The sequence below is a fragment of the Ranitomeya imitator genome, chromosome 1 (genome assembly GCF_032444005.1).
Source record: "Ranitomeya imitator isolate aRanImi1 chromosome 1, aRanImi1.pri, whole genome shotgun sequence".
Taxonomy (NCBI): domain Eukaryota; kingdom Metazoa; phylum Chordata; class Amphibia; order Anura; family Dendrobatidae; genus Ranitomeya; species Ranitomeya imitator.
Window position 1 is genome coordinate 919,327,903 of NC_091282.1, and position 20,896 is coordinate 919,348,798.

Consider the following 20,896-nt stretch of genomic DNA (forward strand, 5'->3'; position numbering starts at 1 on the left):
GGCCTACATCACCTATTACACTGCATTTGGGCTACTGGTTTGGATGGACGTACTAATGGTGTCTGCGGCTGCTTAGTGTTCTCCTCCACTTTACAAAGCTGAGCTTCAATCTTCAGGCTTTCGGCCTACATCACCTATTACACTGCATTTGTGCTACTGGTTTGGTTGGGCGTACTAATTGTGTCTGCGGCTGCTTGGTGTTCTCCTCCACTTTACAAAGCTGAGCTTCAATCTTCAGGCTTTCGGCCTACATCACATATTACACTGCATTTGGGCTACTGGTTTGGTTGGGCGTCCTAATGGTGTCTGCGGCTGCTTGCTTTTCTCAACTGTACGAAGCTGAGCTACAATCTTCAGGCTTTCGGCCTACATCAGATATTACACTGCATTTGGGCTACTGGTTAGGTTGGGCGTACTAACGATGTCTGCCGCTGCTTGGTGTTCTCCTCCACTTTACAAAGCTGAGCTTCAATCTTCAGGCTTTCAGCCTACATCACATATTACACTACATTTGGGCTACTGGTTTGGTTGGGCGTACTAATTGTGCCTGCGGCTGCTTGGTGTTCTCCTCCAATTTACAAAGCTGAGCTTCAATCTTCAGGCTTTCGGCCTACATTATCTATTACACTGCATTTGTGCTACTGGTTTGGTTGGGCGTACTAATTGTGTCTGCGGCTGCTTGGTGTTCTCCTCTTTACAAAGCTGAGCTTCAATCTTCAGGCTTTCGGCCTACATCACCTATTACACTGCATTTGTACTACTGGTTTGGTTGGGCGTACTAATTGTGTCTGCGGCTGCTTGGTGTTCTCCTCCTCTTTACAAAGCTGAGCTTCAATCTTCAGACTTTCGGCCTACATCACCTATTACACTGCATTTGTGCTACTGGTTTGGTTGGGCGTACTAATTGTGTCTGCGGCTGCTTGGTGTTCTCCTCCACTTTACAAAGCTGAACTTCAATCTTCAGGCTTTCGGCCTACATCACCTATTACACTGCATTTGTGCTACTGGTTTGGTTGGGCGTACTAATTGTGTCTGCGGCTGCTTGGTGTTCTCCTCCACTTTACAAAGCTGAGCTTCAATCTTCAGGTTTTCGGCCTACATCACATATTACACTGCATTTGGGCTACTGGTTTGGTTGGGCGTACTCATGGTGTCTGCGGCTACTTGCTTTTCTCAACTGTACGAAGCTGAGCTTCAATCTTCAGGCTTTCGGCCTACATCACATATTACACTGCATTTGGGCTACTGGTCTGGTTGGGCGTACTAATGGTGTCTGCGGCTGCTTGGTGTTCTCCTCCACTTTACAAAGCTGAGCTTCAATCTTCAGGCTTTCTGCCTATATCAGATATTACACTGCATTTGGGCTACTGGTTTGGTTGGGCGTACTAACGTCTGCCGCTGCTTGGTGTTCTCCACTTTACAAGGCTGTGATTCAATCTTCAGGCTTTCGGCCTACATCACCTATTACCTGCATTTGGGCTACTGGTTTGGTTGGGCATACTAATGGTGTCTGCGGCTGCTTGGTGTTCTCCTCCACTTTACAAAGCGAGCTCCAAACTTCAGGCTTTCGGCCTACATCACATATTACCATGCATTTGGGCAACTGGTTTGGTTGGGCGTACTAATGGTGTCTGCGGCTGCTTGGTGTTCTCCTCCACTTTACAAACCTGAGCCTTAATCTTCAGGCTTTCGGACTACATCACATATTACACTGCATTTGGGCTACTGCTTTGGTTGGGCGTACTAATGGTGTCAGCGGCTGCTTGGTGTTCTCCACTTTACAAAGCTGAGCTTCAATCTTCAGGCTTTCGGCCTACATCACATATTACACTGCATTTGGGCAACTGGTTTGGTTGGTCGTACTAATGGTGTCTGCGGCTGCTTGGTGTTCTCCTCCACTTTACAAAGCTGAGTTTCAATCTTCAGGCTTTCGGCCTACATCACATATTACACTGCATTTGGGCTACTGGTTTGTTTGGGCATACTAATGGTATCTGCGGCTGCTTGGTGTTTTCCTCCACTTTACAAAGCTGAGCTTCAATCTTCACGCTTTCAGCCTACATCAGATATTACACTGCATTTGGGCTACTGGTTTGGTTGGGCGTACTAATGGTGTCTGCGGCTGCTTGGTGTTCTCCACTTTACAAAGCTGAGCTTCAATCTTCAGGCTTTCGGGCTACATCACGTATTACACTGCATTTGGGCTACTGGTTTGGTTGGGCGTACTAATGGTCTGCGGCTGCTTGGTGTTCTCCTCCACTTTACAAAGCTGAGCTTCAATCTTCAGGCTTTCGGCCTACATCACATATTACACTGCATTTGGGCTACTGGTTTGGTTGGGCGTACTAACGCTGTCTGCCGCTGCTTGGTGTTCTCCTCCACTTTACAAAGCTGAGCTTCAATCTTCAGGCTTTCGGCCTACATCACATATTACACTGCATTTGGGCTACTTTTTGGATGGGCGTACTAATGGTGTCTGCGGCTGCTTGGTGTTCTCCTCCCCTTTGCAAAGCTGAGCTTCAATCTTCAGCCTTTCGGCCTACATCACATATTACACTGCTTTTGGGCTACTGGTCTGGTTGGTCGTACTAATGGTGTCTGCGGCTGCCAATCTTCAGGCTTTCTGCCTGTATCAGATATTACACTGCATTTGGGCTACTGGTTTGGTTGGGCGTACTAACGTCTGCCACTGCTTGGTGTTCTCCACTTTACAAAGCCGTGATTCAATCTTCATGCTTTCGGGCTACATCACCTATTACCTGCATTTGGGCTACTGGTTTGGTTGGGCGTACTAATTGTGTCTGCGGCTGCTTGGTGTTCTCCTCCACTTTACAAAGCGAGCTTCAATCTTCAGGCTTTCGGCCTACATCTCATATTACACTGCATTTGGGCAACTGGTTTGGTTGGTCGTACTAATGGTGTCTGCGGCTGCTTCGTGTTCTCCTTCACTTTACAAAGCTGAGCTTCAATCTTCAGGCTTTCGGCCTACATCACATATTACACTGCATTTGGGCTACTGGTTTGGTTGGGCGTACTAACGCTGTCTGCCGCTGCTTGGTGTTCTCCTCCACTTTACAAAGCTGAGCTTCAATCTTCAGGCTTTCGGCCTACATCACATATTACACTGCATTTTGGCTACTGGTTTGGTTGGGCGTACTAATGATGTCTGCGGCTGCTTGGTGTTTTCCTCCACTTTACAAAGCTGAGCTTCAATCTTCATGCTTTCTGCCTATATCAGATATTACACTGCATTTGGGCTACTGGTTTGGTTTGGCGTACTAACATTGTCTGCCGCTGCTTGGTGTTCTCCTCCACTTTACAAAGCTGAGCTTCAATCTTCAGGCTTTCGGCCTACATCACATATTACACTGCATTTGGGCTACTTTTTGAATTGGCGTACTAATGGTGTCTGCGGCTGCTTGGTGTTCTCCTCCCCTTTAAAAGCTGAGCTTCAATCTTCAGGCTTTCGGTCTACATCACATATTACACTGCATTTGGGCTACTGGTCTGGTTAGTCGTACTAATGGTGTCTGCGGCTGTCAATCTTCAGGCTTTCTGCCTGTATCAGATATTACACTGCATTTGGGCTACTGGTTTGGTTGGGCGTACTAACGTCTGCCGGTGCTTGGTGTTCTCCACTTTACAAAGCTGTGATTCAATCTTCATGCTTTCGGCCTACATCACCTATTACCTGTATTTGGGCTACTGGTTTGGTTGGACGTACTAATGGTGTCTGCGGCTGCTTGGTGTTCTCCTCCACTTTACAAAGCGAGCTTCAATCTTCAGGCTTTCGGCCTACATCACATATTACACTGCATTTGGTCAACTGGTTTGGCTGGGCGTACTAATGGTGTCTGCGGCTGCTTGGTGTTCTCCTCTACTTTTCAAACCTGAGCCTTAATCTTCAGGCTTTCGGCCTACATCACATATTACACTGCATTTGGGCTACTGGTTTGGTTGGGCGTACTAATGGTGTCTGCGGCTGCTTGGTGTTCTCCACTTTACAAAGCTGAGCTTCAATCTTCAGGCTTTCGGCCTACATCACATATTACACTGCATTTGGGCAACTGGTTTGGTTGGGCGTACTAATGGTGTCTGCGGCAGCTTGGTATTCTCCTCCACTTTACAAAGCTGAGCTTTAATCTTCAGGCTTTCGGCCTACATCACATATTACACTGCATTTGGGCTACTGGTTTGGTTGGGCATACTAATGGTGTCTGCGACTGCTTGTGTTCTCCTCCACTTTACAAAGCTGAGCTTCAATCTTCAGGCTTTCGGCCTACATCACATATTACACTGCATTTGGGCTACTGGTTTGGTTGGGCGTACTAATTGTGGCTGCGGCTGCTTGTGTTCTCCTCCACTTTACAAAGCTGAGCTTCAATCTTCAGGCTTTCAGCCTATATCAGACATTACACTGCATTTGAGCTACTGGTTTGGTTGGGCGTACTAACGCTGTCTGCCGCTGCTTGGTGTTCTGCTCCACTTTACAAAGCTGAGCTTCAATCTTCAGGCTTTCGGCCTACATCACATATTACACTGCATTTGGGCTACTGGTTTGGTTGGGCATACTAATGGTGTCTGCGGCTGCTTGGTGTTCTCCTCCACTTTACAAAGCTGAGCTTCAATCTTTAGGCTTTCGGCCTACATCACATATTACACTGCATTTGGGCAACTGGTTTTGTTGGGCGTACTAATGGTGTCTGCGGCTGCTTAGTGTTCTCTTCCACTTTACAACGCTGAGGTTTAATCTTCAGGCTTTCGGCCTACATCACATATTACACTGCATTTGGGCTACTGGTTTGGTTGGGCATACTAAAGGTGTGTGCAGCTGCTTGGTGTTGTCCTCCACTTTACAAAGCTCAGCTTCAATATTCAGGCTTTCTTCCTTCAACACATATTACACTGCATTTGGGCAACTGGTTTGGTTGGGCGTACTAATGGTGTCTGCGGCTGCTTGGTGTTCTCCTCCACTTTACAAAGCTTAGCTTTAATCTTCAGGCTTTCGGCCTACATCACATATTACACTGCATTTGGTCTACTGGTTTGGTTGGGCATTCTAAAGGTGTCTGCAGCTGCTTGGTGTTCTCCTCCACTTTACAATGCTGAGCTTCAGTCTTCAGGCTTTCGGCCTATATCAGATATTACACTGTATTTGGGCTACTGGTTTGGTTGGGCATACTAACGATGTCTGGTGCTGCTTGTTGTTCTCCTCCTCTGAACAAAGCTGTGCCGCCTGTTTACTCCTGTTACCAGTTTTGAACTTCATTTGGCCCACTTTATTACTTGGGCCTACTAACTGTGTCTGCCACTCATTACAGTTTTTCGCCACTGAACAAAGCTATGCCGCCTGTTTCGTCCTGTTAACAATTTTTAACTGCATTTAGCCTACTTTATTCTTTGGAACTATATCTGTGTTTCCTCCTCATCCTGCCCATTGGCCAGCCACTGCTACATGGGTCTGCTGGTACATTGACCCAGACCACTACATTCCCCTTGCACTCTACACATCCAGAATCTGACCCTGCTGAAAGTCAGGTTCCCCTTCCCGCATAGTATACCGCCTTACACGGGGACAAACAGGAAGGTGCAGATGAAAGTGCAGGTTCCTTCATCAGGTGGGGGGCATACTCGTTGGCGAAGTCACTGGCACAGGGCCCCTCATAGTACGCAAAAGTGTCTCTGCCGGTGGGAGGCGCCCCCACCGTCAAACACACTGCCGTACTTTGAGAGGCCCTGTGCCAGTGCCAATGCGAACGAGTGGGCCCCCCTGCTTGCTCGGGATCACAGCACTTGCAAAGTTGAAATACTTACCTCTCCCTGCTCCACCGCCGTGACGTAGTCTGCGTTTCCTGGGCCCACGAAAATCTTGAGCCAGCCCTACCCCCACAACTTTAGCCAAATGACCCCGTTTTTGGATCGCCCCCAGACACAGGGCCACGAGTTCTCGGTACCGGGCCTCTCTGGTTCGGTTCTGAGGCTGTCACGGTGGCTAGACCCGGTCCGCGACCCTGCTAAGGAGCGTCCAATAAAGGTGGTACAGTCTATCAGGGATTCGTGACGCCACCTGTGGTGTTCGGTCAGGGTGACCGATGCTGCTGTGGGGTCCGCTGGGGTGATGGAATGGCAGCTGGATGGTATATCTTCCCACAGGTGAAGTATGTCCCCAGGGCTTCCCAGTAAGGGGGATGGTGATGGTGTGAGGTGCAGACAATTACGAGGGCACAAGGTTGCAGTCTCTTTACCTCTTACTGAAGACTTCAGGATCCGCAATCCAGAGCACGTTTAACAGGGCTTTCTGAGACCGGCCGGTCTGATGGGCACATCCAGAGTTCCCTTTGCAGGTGGAAATCAGTGCCTACCACTAGCGACTGTGTGTTGTAGTGCTACCCTGCTGAGCATTCGGAATAGTCCTCACAACTTCTGTTCTCGTTCGTTCGTTCTTTCTAATTCTCTCTCTCTTGTTCCAGATGTTACTAGTTTCTCGTCCCCCAGGTATGTTATGGCTAGGACGCACCCGTATGACGGGAAGGCTCGGAGCTCTTCCGGGACCCTAGAGACGCCCCTCTCCACACGTTGCCCCCTATGTCTTCGTAGGACATTTAAGGTAGACAGCCAACCTATAATTAACTGTCCTGCGGAGTTCGAAGTAAGGCCTAGAGTCAGTTACTCCCGCGGTGTTCCAGCCACCGGCTACGCGCTTCAGTAGGATGTTGACTCGGTCTCACGGCACTACTCCTACTGGTTCTCCTTTGTGCTTGATCTCGTTTCTCAATGTTCCACAATATCCTTCCCTTCGTGTCACTTTCTTAGGATACCGCCGCGGGGTGTGCAGGCGCGGTTCCGTAACGTTCTGCTCTGTTCACTAGGCACCTGCCAGGTTCCCACGCCTGACAGGGACCCCCCTGTGTCTTCTCCCTGCAACACCCCCTGCCACGGGATGTTGCCTGAATCCAACCCAGTTAGCTTCTGACTAACTTCCTATCCAACCCCTAGTTTTACCAGTGTGAGGAGTGGCCCAATAAATAAAGCCTTTTTCTCCCCCTAATGGCCGGAGTGTGAAGTGTAATGTGTGCTGGTGATATTTGGTCAGTAGAATTCCTTCCGTGCCATCAGACGTACCATTACTCCCCTTAGTGGCAGAGTGTCATCCTGCAACGACCAGATCTCTGGGGCGCTGCATTTTCAATGCCTAACTATTATTATAAAGTAAATTAAGATTGACAAGCTTAAGAAATAAGAATTGATGTTTTTGGCATAAAAATTGGCACTGTAGGTGTTTTCCTGTCCTCCACTCACTGTCGACTTTGATTCCCCATTGATTTGCATTGGGTTTCGTGTTTCGGTCGATCCACGACTTTTCGCAATAATTGGCCGATTTCACCCGACCCGACTTGCCAAAGTCGGGTTTCGCGAAACCCGACTCGATCCTAAAAAAGTAAAAGTCGCTCAACTCTAGTTGTCTTCCATCCAAAAAAGGGACACTCTCTACCTGGTATCCATTTTTTTAGATGATCATCTGGGAAACACACCACGTTCTTCTTAAAGTTGATGCATGAGGGTAAGCTCCAAGTTTATGAAGTGTACCTTTTATGCTTGCACATTTGAAGTGAAAACTGGTAACCTACCACGTGTTTGGGTGTGGGAAGAAATGTGTAGAAGTACATACAATTTACATGCAAATATTGCCTGCTGAAAACTGAAGACCTTAGCAGAGCATTTAGCTGTGTAGCCATTATGCCACCAAGAAAGCACTGAATATTGAAGAACTGTTGTATGTCCAACCTTCACCAACCATTACCTTCAATATCATCAGGCAGGACCTCTTCCCATTTTACCTCAAAACCACGATCAGTTTTTAAATTGTCAGTTGAGAATTTCAGGAAAAGCTTATTGCTAGAGCTGATGATCACTGGAGGCTTAACAAATCCACAGTAACTGCCTGGAATGACAAAACGGATTAAAGTGACATCCTGGATGCTGCATTATTAGCTAAATAAAGACAAATAGCCGCTCATATTAGGCAGGATGACAGGAGACAGTGATCCTTATAATATGTCTGAAATGTCCAAATAAAATTTAAGATAAGAAAATCCTTTAAAGGATTATTTCCCAAACGTAATCCATCCCACTTATTACTATAAAGCTTAATTGGTGGAGCAAAAGAAACCCCAATCGGACACTAAGTACCTACAATGCAAATTATGGGCAAGTAAGATTTGTTTTTTGAATGTTAAGGGGTTTTCACATGAACATAGTATATTTTAATAGATCTTGGAATAATAATAAGTTCCACAATTGGATGTATTGAAAAAAATGTTCCTGTGCTGAGATAATCTAATAAATGTGCCCCTGCTGTGTACTGTGTAATGGCCGTGTCTGACCGTACAGGGACATGGGCTGATCATACAACAGCTCCTGGGCAGGGGAGGAAGCAAAAGAGTATACAGACAGGACAGGAGAGGGATCACAGTTGCTGGTTCTGTGAGGTAAAATATTGTTTAAAAACAGGCAGGGAAATGTATCTCACAGAAAGTTGTGATCCCCTGCTGTAATTTTTTTTCCTCCCCTGCTCAGGAGCTGTGTTCCTTCATGGTCTTCGTTTATAATATTATCTCAGCACAAGAACATTTTTTAACACATCCAATTGTGGAACTTATTTTATATTCTAAAATGCACTTTCTTATGGGACAACCCCTTTAATTTTTCCAAACAGGTTTCACATTTTTTTTAAACCATTTTTTTACCTATCGTATCAAAGCTGTCAGATATTTCCAGCACGTCCCCAGTACATTGTCCTATTTCCCCATCCATAGCAAGATCGGTGAATGCCAGTTTTACAAGCCATCCTGGAGTCACCGAGATATTCCAGCTGCAAAGGAGATCAGTTGGGTAGGTATCAGGGTAATTCATGGAGTAAATAAAACCCTTGCGTCCTTCTTGTAGAGCATTACTTCCACAGCCGGAATCTGCAGGAAACAATACAAAGAAATATGGTACATAATACATAGTTGGTGAATCAGGTTAATAGAAAACTGGATAAACCGCCATTGAAATGTGCTAACACTACATAGTATGTAAAGGCTGCACACACTTCCACAATTACTGTACTTTTTCAAGTTCAAAACCACACTACTGGTTTGTGTCTCAAGCAGTATGCAGACCTATTTATCGTCATGGTAACAGACTATAAACAATTTATTCTTTATTCAGCAGCCATTTTTCCTTCCTTCCATAATTCACTATGATTCTCTTTCCTTTTGCGCACTTTCTACTCTCATTGTGATTAGTTCGCAGTGTGGAATTTTCTTCCTACTTTTGTATTATATTACTATAAACATTTAATAAAAAATGAAACCTATTGAAATAGGTTGATAGTTACCGATGTAAGAAGGTCTTTCTGTCGGAATAACGTCCCCTTCAAATGCAATGTATTTAGCATGGAACGATCCTCGCCGACCCTGTTCATTTGCTTTGAAACGAACCAACAATGAATTTGATGTTGCAAGAACAGGAGCTGGGATTTCTTTTCCACAAAACTGCCCTGTAGCAAAAACAACATCATTGTACAAAGTGAAGAATTAATAGAGAAAAAAAAGTGTCAAGGTATTTAGCAAACTGATGACAGAGAATAGCTACAGAAATGTAGTGGGTTGTGATTACGGTAGTTCCCCTCCATATTTCAGTGTGCATTTTGACTAGTCCTTTTATAAGCACTCATAAGAAATATGGTAGCCTCTAAGAAAATACTTGGGTCGCTTGATAAACATAATGTTCAGCCAAATAACTCCTGTTATATTTCCATCTTACTGTACAGTTGTAAAATCTACTATATAATTGTCTAAGGGTCACTTCCTTCTGTCTGTCTGTAACAGATATTCATTGGTCGCTGCCTCTGTCTGTCATGGAAATCCAAGTCGCTGATTGGTTGCGGCAAAACAGCCACGAACAATCAGCGACGGGGACAGACCGGAAGAAAATGGCCGCTCCTTCCTCCCCGCAGTCAGTGCCCGTCGTCCGCATACTCCCCTCAGCGCTCACACAGGGTTAATGGCAGCATTGACCGCGGTGTAACACACTCGGTTAACGCTGCTATTAACCCTGTGTGACCAACTTTTTACTATTCATGCGGCCTATGCAGCATGAATAGTAAAAAGATCTAATGTTAAAAATGATTTAAAAAAATAAAAAATCATTATATACTCACCGTCCATCGGCCCCTCGGATCCACAACAGGCCTTTCCCGCTCGTGATGCTCCGGTAACCGGTCCATGCTGCGATCTCGTGAGATGATGACGTGCGGTCTGTCGAAACCGCTACATCATCATCTCGCAAGACCGCCATGCACTCTTGGGACCAAAGCGCACGAGGACCATCGGTAACCGGCCGCTTCGTTCGGGGGGCTCTGGAAGGTGAGTATGTAACTATTATTTATTTAATTTTTTTTAACAGATATGGTGCATACTACATGACTGGCCAATATACTACATGACTGGGCAGTATACTACGTGTCTGTGCTGTATACTACGTGACTGGGCAATATACTATGTGGCTGGGCAATATACTATGTGGTTGGGCAATATACTATGTGGCTGGGCAATATACTACGTGACTGGGCAATATACTACGTGACTGGCCAATATACTACATGACTAGGCAGTATACTACGTGTCTGTGCTGTATACTACGTGGCTCTGTGCTGTATACTATGTCACTGGGCAGTATACTATGTGGCTAGGCAATATACAATGTGGCTGGGAAATATACTACGTGGCTGGGCAATATACTACGTGGCTGGGCAATATACTATGTGGCTGGGCAATATACCACATGGCTTGGCAATATACTACAAGACTGGGCAATATACTACGTGGCTGGGCAATATACTATGTGGCTGGGCAATATATTACGTGGCTGGGCAATATGCTATACGTGGATGGCCAATATACTTCATGGTTAGGCAATAAATATACTATGTGGACATGAATATTCTAGAATACCCGATGCTTTTGAATCAGGCCACCATCTAGTAGACAAATAAGAGCATACAGATGTCATATCAGGATCTCCAGCTTAGTTTGCCCTCCATGAGACAATAAGGGGGGACTCTACCTGGTGGACCTAGATTTCTATAGCTCATACGATACGATACGATACGATACACTTTATTGATCCCGTGGGAAATTATGGTATCACAGCAGCACAACTTAAATCAAATCATAAAAATCATAAAAGAATTACATAGCTGACATGACAGTGGAGTTGACAGAAGAACATTATACATTATACATTAGAATAGGACATACACAACGAGTGAACTGAAATGTAGAGAAATAAGTAGACATTCACCTTGGTGGTTTAACCCTAATGTTATTGTTGTACATTCCCATGGCAGTTGGCACAAACGATTTCCTATATTTTTCCTTCTTACACCTCAGAAGTATTAGCCGGTTACTGAAGGTGCTCTTCTGTCTCATGAATAGCTCATATAGTGGATGTGCATTGTTGTTCATAATTGCCATACACTTTCTCAGAGTTCTTTTCTCCACTACCTCCCCAAAAGAGTCCAGCTTGCAGCCCACAGCAGAACTTGCCTTCTTAATAATCTTATTCAGCTTATTAGCATCAGAGGCCCGCACACTACTACCCCAGCATGTGATTGCAAAAAAGATGGCACTTGCCACCACAGACTGGTAGAACATTTCTAACATTTTGCTGCACACATTAAAAGACCTCAGTTTCCTTAGGAAATACAATCTGCTCATCCCCTTCTTGTAGACAAACTCTGAGTGGCATCTCCAGTCCAGTTTGCTATCCAAATGGACCCCCAAATATTTGTAACTCTCCACCTGCTCTACCTCCTGACCAGCAATAGTGATCGGTAAGCATTCCAACTTAATCCTGCTATAGTTGGCCACCAACTCCTTGGTTTTCTTAACATTTAGTTGTAGATAGTTACCATTGCACCAATCCACGAAATTCGACACCACCCTTCTATATTCCTCATCCCCCTGATCTCCCCTAATGCATCCCACAACCACGGAGTCATCCGAAAATTTTTGAAGGTGGCAAAGTTCAGATTTATACTGAAAGCCTGAAGTATACAGTGTGAATAGAAAGGGCGCAAGCACCGTTCCCTGGGGGGCACCTACACTGCTCAGTAATCTGCTTGACACAACTGCTCCCATCTGTACAAACTGTGGCCGATCTGATAGGTAGTCAGTTATCCAATTTCTCATCCCCTCCTCAACCTTCATATCAGTCATCTTTTTGTGTAGTAAAAGTGGCTGCAGGGAGTTAAATGCACTCGAGAAATCGAAGAACATCGCTCGCACCATGGTTCCGTCAATCTCCAGAAATGAATGTACCCTATGTAACAGAGAAAGAATAGCATCATCCACCCCCAATCTATGTTGGTAGGCAAACTGAAGGGGATCGATAAAAGCATTGACCCTTGGTCTTAAGTGAGCAAGCACTAATCTTTCCAAGGCCTTCATAGCGTGAGATGTTAAGGCTACAGGACGATAGTCATTTAGGGTTGCAGGAGAAGAAGTCTTGGGTACCGGCACCAGACAGGAAGTTTTCCATAACACAGGTACCCTCTGTGTTTGTATACTTCCATTAAATAGGCGTGTAAAGACAGTACACAGCTGGCATGCACAAACTTTAAGGACACGTGAGCTGAGACCATCAGGTCCTGCAGCTTTACCAATGTTAAGTGACTTAAACTGCCTCCTCACATCATTTTCGGATACTCTAAAATTGGTCTGCTCATCCTCCAATATCGATGTTGCAGAATTTGCACCCAGTTCCCATCCACTATCAGTTGGCAGTGCACATGTACTGCTAAATCTATTGAAATACTCATTCATCTCATTAGCCTTGTCCATTGTTCCTCGATTATTTTACAGGCCTCACCTTAAGCCCAGTCAGTAATTTCATTCCTGACCAAACCCCCCTGGTATTATTGTGGGACAGTTTCTTTTCAAGTTTAATTCTGAAGGCTTCCTGGGCCTCCTTTATTTTATGCTTCAATTCATGCTGTATCATTTTAATTTAATTCATGAAATGGTTTGCATAGTATATCATTTCCATGCAACAATGAGTAGATCGCAGAAAGTCCTACCTTTAGTCCTATCTTTAGAGGACAGTTTGTCTTTCTGAAGGTCATGGACAACTATCTATGTATGGACATTCATACAGCGTATACTGTCAATCACTGAGTAACTATGTTGAACTCCTAACTACTTAATTGATAAAGGTTTCAATGAAGGAAATATGTCACACTGAATCTTTCTAAAAAAAAAATATGCATATCGATTTGCTCAGCTATTGCCTCAGTCTGCTCCTGTTTATTGGAAAGGGAAAAGAGCGTCAGAATTGGAGGAGTTTAGGGATTTTTACAAGTAGAGTTGAGCGAATATGTTCGGAATTGGTCGCCGAATCTGAATTTGCCATATTTGTGCCATATTGGTATCCTGTTGGTGCCAAATTTATGTTTGCTGATCAGTTCCGAACATATTCGTTCATTTCTACTCCCATTGACACCAATGACGTTCGGCTGTATTCAGCGAATATTGCAAAAACAATATTCGCCGCCAATCGTAATCGGACCCAAATTTTGAAAAATTTGCTCATCTCTATTTACAAGATGTTTAGCTCAATTTTTTGGAGCAAGTGACAGGTCCACTTTAATTTATTGCTGCAATAGAAGGAACATACCCAATTTCTGAGATCCTTTTCCATCACCATCATAAATTTCAACCACTTCATTACAACCAGCAAGTCCTGGAAGTTCTAAGTCAAATTTTGTAAAGGACAGTTTTACTCTGGAACCAGCATTAACTGAGATTTTCCACTGCAAGATAAGTAAAAAAAATCAACATAAAGGTCCAATTAAGTCCAGATGTTTTTTTATCCTGTTATAAAATTTACGGTACGTAACTTATTTGATGCAGATTTTCAATGTGAAACTTACATTGAAATTCCTCCACAGAATACAAAATAAGGGTTCTCTCACATCTGTGCATAAAAACGGCAAGTACAAAGGGATAAAAAGATCGTATTACACTCCCACCAATGTTATTCAAAAAGGCAGTGTCATCTCTGGGTTTTTCCTCAGCTGGAATTGAGTTGAGGAAAAAATTACAGCATGTTGGAAATGGCCATGTAGAACGGCCGAGACTCACCAATGCAAATCAATGGGTGTGAGTAAAAAAAACAGATTGCACACAGACCATGCGTATGCCATTCAATTTTTTTTTCTCACACACACTTCTCAAATGATCTCATTTGCAAAAGGATTCCTACAAAATGGAGGCATAGAGATTTTATACAAAAGGTATGGACGTCATCAACATTTCAGATGCTTTACATAGATAACGTTAGTTTAGGGTCTAAAAACCTGCTGATAGGTCCCTTTTAAAATTCTAAAATGTTCATGATTTCACTCCCCTCTCCCAGACATGCCTCTACAGTGAATGAGAAAGAAACTGCACACCAAAAGGCACGGAGAGGCCATTAATTAACATTTATTCAACATATCTCATATCCATAGATTACACAGTCATCAGTACAGCAAAAACATAATCTACTATATAATTGTCTAAGGGTCACTTCTGTCTTTCTGTCTGTCTGTAACGGAAATCCCAAGTCGCTGAATGGTCACGGCAAAACAGCCACGACCAATCAGCGACGGGCACAGTCCGGCGGCAAAATGGCCGCCTCTAACTCCCCGCAGTCAGTGCCGCTCCATACTTCCCTCCAGTCAGCGCTCACACAGGGTTAATGGCAGCGTTAACGGACCGCGTTATGCCGCGGTGTAACACACTCCGTTAACGCTGCTATTAACCCTGTGTGACCATCTTTTTACAATTGATGCTGCCTATGCAGCATCAATAGTAAAAAGATCTAATGTTAAAAATAATAAAAAAATAAAAAATAGTTACATACTCACTGTCCGTCGGCCCCTCGGATCCAGAACAGTCCTTTACCGCTCCTCGCGACGTGCCGGTGACCGCTCCATGCATTGCGATCTCACGAGATGATGACATAGTGGTCTCGCGAGACCGCTACGTCATCATCTCGCGAGACCGCAATGCACTCTTGGGACCGGAGCGCTCGAGGAGCATCGGTAAATGCTTCGCCTGGATCCGGGGGCCAACGGAAGGTGAGTATATAACTAACTTTTATTTTAGTTTTTTTTTTAACAGGGAAATGGTGCCCACATTGCTATATACTACGTGGACTGTGCAATATACTACGTGGGCTGTGCAATACACTACGTGGGCTGTGCAAATACCACGTGGGCTGTGCAATATACTACGTGGCTGTGCAATATACTATGTAGGCTGTGCAATATACTACGTGGCCTGTGTTATACATTACGTGGGCTGTGATATACTACGTGGCCTGTGTTATACACTACGTGGGCTGTGTTAATATACTGCATGCGTGGGCTGTTATATACTACGCGAGCTGTGTTATATGCTATGTGGGCTGTTATAAACTACGTAGCTGTGTTATATGCTATGTGGGCTGTTATACACTCCGTGGGCTGTGCTATATACTACGTGGCTGTGTTATATGCTCCGTGGGCTGGATATATACTCCGTGGGCTGTGCTATATACTCTGTGGGCTGTGCTATATACTACGTGGCTGTGCTATATACTATGTGGCTGTGCTATATACCCCGTGGGCTGTGTTATATACTACGTGGCTGTGCTATATACTCCATGGGCTGTGCTATATACTCTGTGGCCTGTGTTATACATTACGTGGGCTGTTATATACTACGTGGCCTGTGTTATACACTACGTGGGCTGTGTTATATACTGCATGCGTGGTCTGTTATATACTACGTGAGCTGTGTTATATGCTATGTGGGCTGTTATAAACTACGTGGCTGTGCTATATACTACGTGGCTGGTCACGAACAATCAGCGACAGGCGCAGTCCGAATACTGTGTATTCAATGTATTATTCTAAAATCTTCATAAATAAACTACATACATATTCTTTAATACCCGATGCGTTAGAATCAGGCTACCATCTAGTGTTTTGGATAAATACCCTTAATCAGAAGTCTATTGTAGTAAAGGCACTCAAAATTAGGTCAAGAATTTGGGCTGGGCTTCTCCAGAGCAAAAAGGTAAACCGTGACCAAGTATTGGGTACAGTGAGTGGTATGTGTGTGTGCGCACCCTATACAAATTCATACCATACATTAAAGGTGTGGTGCACCACCTACCCTATTGATTATTGCCTCTATTTACAGCTGCATGCCCCACTGTTACAAGATATAATATAGTGCTGCCATTTCTCCCTTACTTTACGGGCTGCTCATTGAAATTGCTTTGCTTCTAGACATCATTCTGCTACTAGACATAGCTCTCCTACATTGCAGGATCTGCTGCTCAGCATGTGAAGCATGATCCCTCTGTACACAGAAATGAGGGGGATTGCCAGGAAGCAGTAGAGATAGCTGGAAGAGTGCACACAAGCTATATGTGATGCCATGTGCTAGAGTTAGCGAGAGAAGGTAGATGATCATGTGTTTCGAGAAAAGGACATCCTACAGAGAGATAAAGACCATGGGCATGGTCATATGATTGTGTGAAAGACTGTCTTACACAGGTAGCTTTCTACAGACAGTTCATAAGCAAGTGATTAATCATACTACATTAAACCATTTGTACACAATTGTAAGCCCCCAATAACAGCACTGAATGACACTGCACACAAGAATAAGGCAAGTTATTACTTCTCATCAGTTGGGAAAATCACCCATGCCAAGCATTAGTCTATGAGTATAATTATGTGTACCTATATGAATTATTATAAGATAATAATATGTTATATTGGATTTTGAATTCTAATTCAGTGATCAATTGAACTTACACAACAGTTTGTTGGGTGTTTCATCCTAAGTGATAATTAAGTTAATAAACAGTCATTAATGCCAGAATTGCAAGCTTTGAGAGACTTGACAGTAATTGTAGCCTTATTTTCCTAGGACACAATTTAGCAGTTAAAGCCGCACCTGGCAATAATTCCCAATCCAAATAAAGTAAGCTAATACTGTGCTTCATGGAAATCCTTCATCACACTGAAATGGAGAGAAGTAATTACCTGGTACAGGTCATAATTCTTGCTGTTGTACGTGCTTGGGGACTGGAACTCTCCGGTGTTACCCTCTAAATATCCTCCACCTCCCACAATGTCTGCAAAAAATAGGTTTTGAAAATATTCTTAATCGCTGTCATAAAAAAGGTTGGACATTTTCTTTTATCGGAGTATTTGCACTACTATTTTTAATACATTCACTGAATACAGATTTTATCCATGAACTGGGAATTTGGAGAATGACTGATCAGTCCTGGTGGAGAAAGAAGCAGATGTCTCTGATAAGATCGATTACAAAGTTTCTTATTTTCACATTTGTTCTTGACTTATGTAAATAAGGGTTAATATTTCAATATTTTTAGTTCTTTGTTTTTTCTGAGCAAATATGTTGCCTAAAGCATTATTCACTACTAAGAAACCCGCTGAAATGGATTATGCTTAGCATTAGCAGACAGTGTGAGCATGAGAGCCTTACCTAGTTAATATAGCCATGATTAAAGGTTTCATTCAATGTAATAAACTAGGAGCAGTTTTAGGCACAGGGCCTGGATACCATTTATAACAGACTGAGGAGTGCTAATTAATCTTTCTGTGAAGTAGGTAGCAGTGTACAACACCATTTACTACATGGCGCATTTATCAGCAGCATGGGAACACAGGTATTTGACAGTGTGCTATCTATTTACCGTTCTGTCGCTACATTATTTTTAGTCTTATTTTATTGCTCTGATAGGTTTGTACTTTTTATTATTTATATTTTTGTTTTTAGAGGGAGAGGGTTTTTTTCTTACAGTGAAGAAGACTAGGAAGAATAAAAAACACCTCTCCTGAAAAAAACCCATAAACAATCATAAAATCGTCACAAATAAGAAATATTAGTTGTCATAGCTCAAATGCTATTTAGATACAGCAATCATTTTGATTGTATCCTATTCAAAACAAGACTCCAATCAAAAATAATGATATTTTATTAATTCAAAATGCAATTTGAAAGTCCCACTCCTCTACAATGTAAAAATGTAATAATCTCATAATTGGACAAAGTGCGTAGTGCGGTATGCAATGTAAACCACTGTGTTGCAGCAGGTTTATATATTAATTCTACATTAGTTCTTGTGGTTCTTGTCCTTACTATTGCTAAGCTGCACTCTTCTCACACTATGATATTCAGCATACTTTGTTTTGGCTGACCATCTTGGAGTCCTAGACTTTCTGCCACATGGTTGATTATTAATTATTATTCATTGTGTGCAAGAGTGTCACTTCCATTTGTGATTTTTTTCATTATGCCTTTTATTTTAGGTTCATAGTATTAGTCTGGGTGTGTCAAACTCATTTTCTCAGAGGACACACATCAGCATTTTGGTTGTCCTCAAAGGGCCACTTTTAATTGTAAGTGCTTATGTAGATGTCCGTTCAACAGGATAGGAGAATGGACTTTAATGCACAGATTGGCTAGGGGCTATAAGACAGCTGTCACTGAGTAGTAGGGCTATAAGACAGCTGTATTTAGGTAAAAGGGTTTTGACAGTTGTCCTTGGGTAGTAGTGCTAAGTGCACTGTCACTGGATAGTAGGGCTAGGTGAGCTGTCCCTGGGTAGTGGGGCTAAGAATGCTGGCCTCAGGGTAGTAGAGCTATAAGACATCTGTATCTGGGTAGTAGAGCTGTACCACAGCTGTTCCTGAGTAGTGGGGCTAAGGCGACTGTTCTCTGGTTAGTGTGGCTAAGAGTGCTGTCACTGGGTAGTAGGGCTAAGAGAGCTGTCACAAAAATCCAGCTCACGGAACTTATGAACAAACTTCTTTATTCATACAAAGTGCTCGGTAGAGGATAAAACAGCATCAGCCATGTAAGTTACATTGTATACAACATCGGCGTCTTTCAGCTGATTGCGCACCCTTAATCGTGATGTCCGACATTTTGGTATATAACTCTTTTTATGCTACGTTTCGGTGAAAACACTGGTGTGCTGATTAATTAACTTAGCTTACTTAATTAATACAAAGTGATGTGTGAAATACATACAAATTAAAAACAGTGACTTTGGCTAAATAAGCTAAAAGAGTTGTCCCTGGGTAGTAGGGTTAAGACAGCTGTCCCTGAGTATTAAAGCTAAGAGAGCTGTCCCCGGGCAGTAGGGCTAAGAGAACTGTCCTTGAGTAGTAGTGTTAAGACCGCTGTCCTGGAGTACTAGAGCTAAGAGAGCTGTCCCTGGGTAGTAGTGTTAAGACTGATGTCCTTGAGTACTAGGGCTAAGAGACTGGATAGTAGAGCTTAGAGAGCTGTCCTTGGTTAGTAGGGTTAAGACCGGTGTCCCTGAGTACTAGAGCTAAGAGAGCTGTCCCCAGGTAGTAGCGCTAATAGAGCTGTCTTTAGGTTGTAGGACTGAGAGCTGTCTTCTGGGTAGTGGGGCTAACAGCTGTTCCTGAGTGGTCTTGGCAAGACAGCTGTCCTTGGGCAGTATGGCTCAGAGCACTGTCCTCTGGGTAGTAGGGCTATAAGACAGCTGTATATAAGTGGTAGAGCTATAAGAGAGCTGTCCCTGAGCACTAGAACTAAGAGAGCTGTCCTCTTGCTAGTAGGGCTAAGAGAGCTGCACCTGAGTAGTAGGGCTTAGAGAGCTGGTTGCATTCACTTTTTGTGCTAGCTGACTGTGATCACTCAGTTCACTTTTGTGCTCGTTGACTGTGTTCACTTTTCGTGCTATCTGATTGCATTCACTCGGTTTCAAACATGACACCCATTTCTTGTGCTGGAGCTGCCCCCTCTTCTAAGCACTAGCTGCATCCACTCAGATTCAAAGATAGCACCAGCTCCATGTGCTGGCTTCGTCCTCTGTGTTGACGTAGAAAGCATTAAGGCCCCGTCACACACAGCGAGATCGCTAGCGAGATCGCTGCTGAGTCACAAGTTTTGTGACGCAACAGCGATCTCAGTAGCGATCTCGCTATGTGTGACACGTACCAGCGATCAGGCCCCTGCTGTGAGATCGCTGGTCATGTCGGAATGGCCTGGGCCATTTTTTGATCGTTGAGGTCCCGCTGACATCGCTGAATCGGCGTGTGTGACGCCGATTCAGCGATGTCTTCGCTGGTAACCAGGGTAAACATCAGGTAACTAAGCGCAGGGCCGCGCTTAGTAACCCGATGTTTACGCTGGTTACCATCGTTAAAGTAAAAAAAACAAACGCTACATACTTACCTACCGCTGTCTGTCCCCGGCGCTCTGCTTCTCTGGTCTGGCTGTGAGCGCCGGTCAGCCGGAAAGCAGAGCGGTGACGTCACCGCTCTGCTTTCCGGCCGCTGTGCTCACAGCCAGACCAGAGAAGCAGAGCGCCGGGGACAGACAGCGGTAGGTAAGTATGTAGCATTTGTTTTTTTTACTTTAACGATGGTAACCAGGGTAAACATCGGGTTACTAAGCGCGGCCCTGCGCTTAGTTACCCGATGTGTACCCTGGTTACCGGGGACCTCGGGATCGTTGGTCGCTGGAGAGCTGTCTGTGTGACAGCTCTCCAGCGACCAAACAGCGACGCTGCAGCGATCCGGATCATTGTCGGTATCGCTGCAGCGTCGCTATGTGTGACGGGGCCTTTACTTAGTAGAGGGAGTGGAGCCAGACCAGGGGGCAGGTTCTACCTTAGATTTTCAGCTTTGGCGCACACTGCCACACTGCTCCGACCCGCTCTCCAAATGGAGGAAGTGGAGAGCCAGCCCTTCTGTGTCCTATACTCGTGAGCCACATAAAATGATGTGGCGACCCAGGCCTTG

The 20,896-nt window shown here is 44.2% G+C and overlaps 1 protein-coding gene across 2 annotated transcripts in view; it reads right to left on the reverse strand.

The window, feature by feature from the left end:
• The window catches only part of LOC138655113 (ovochymase-2-like), a 174,045-nt gene that overhangs the window by 116,895 nt on the left and 36,254 nt on the right, over positions 1–20,896 (reverse strand). For both annotated transcript variants that reach the window (XM_069743553.1, XM_069743555.1), the window contains exons 5-9: positions 17,132–17,223; positions 13,723–13,858; positions 9,383–9,544; positions 8,748–8,969; positions 7,802–7,942 (exon numbers count right to left, since the gene is read on the reverse strand). In XM_069743553.1, coding sequence (XP_069599654.1) covers positions 7,802–7,942; positions 8,748–8,969; positions 9,383–9,544; positions 13,723–13,858; positions 17,132–17,223 — 753 coding nt within the window. The remainder of the gene's footprint in view (positions 1–7,801; positions 7,943–8,747; positions 8,970–9,382; positions 9,545–13,722; positions 13,859–17,131; positions 17,224–20,896) is intronic.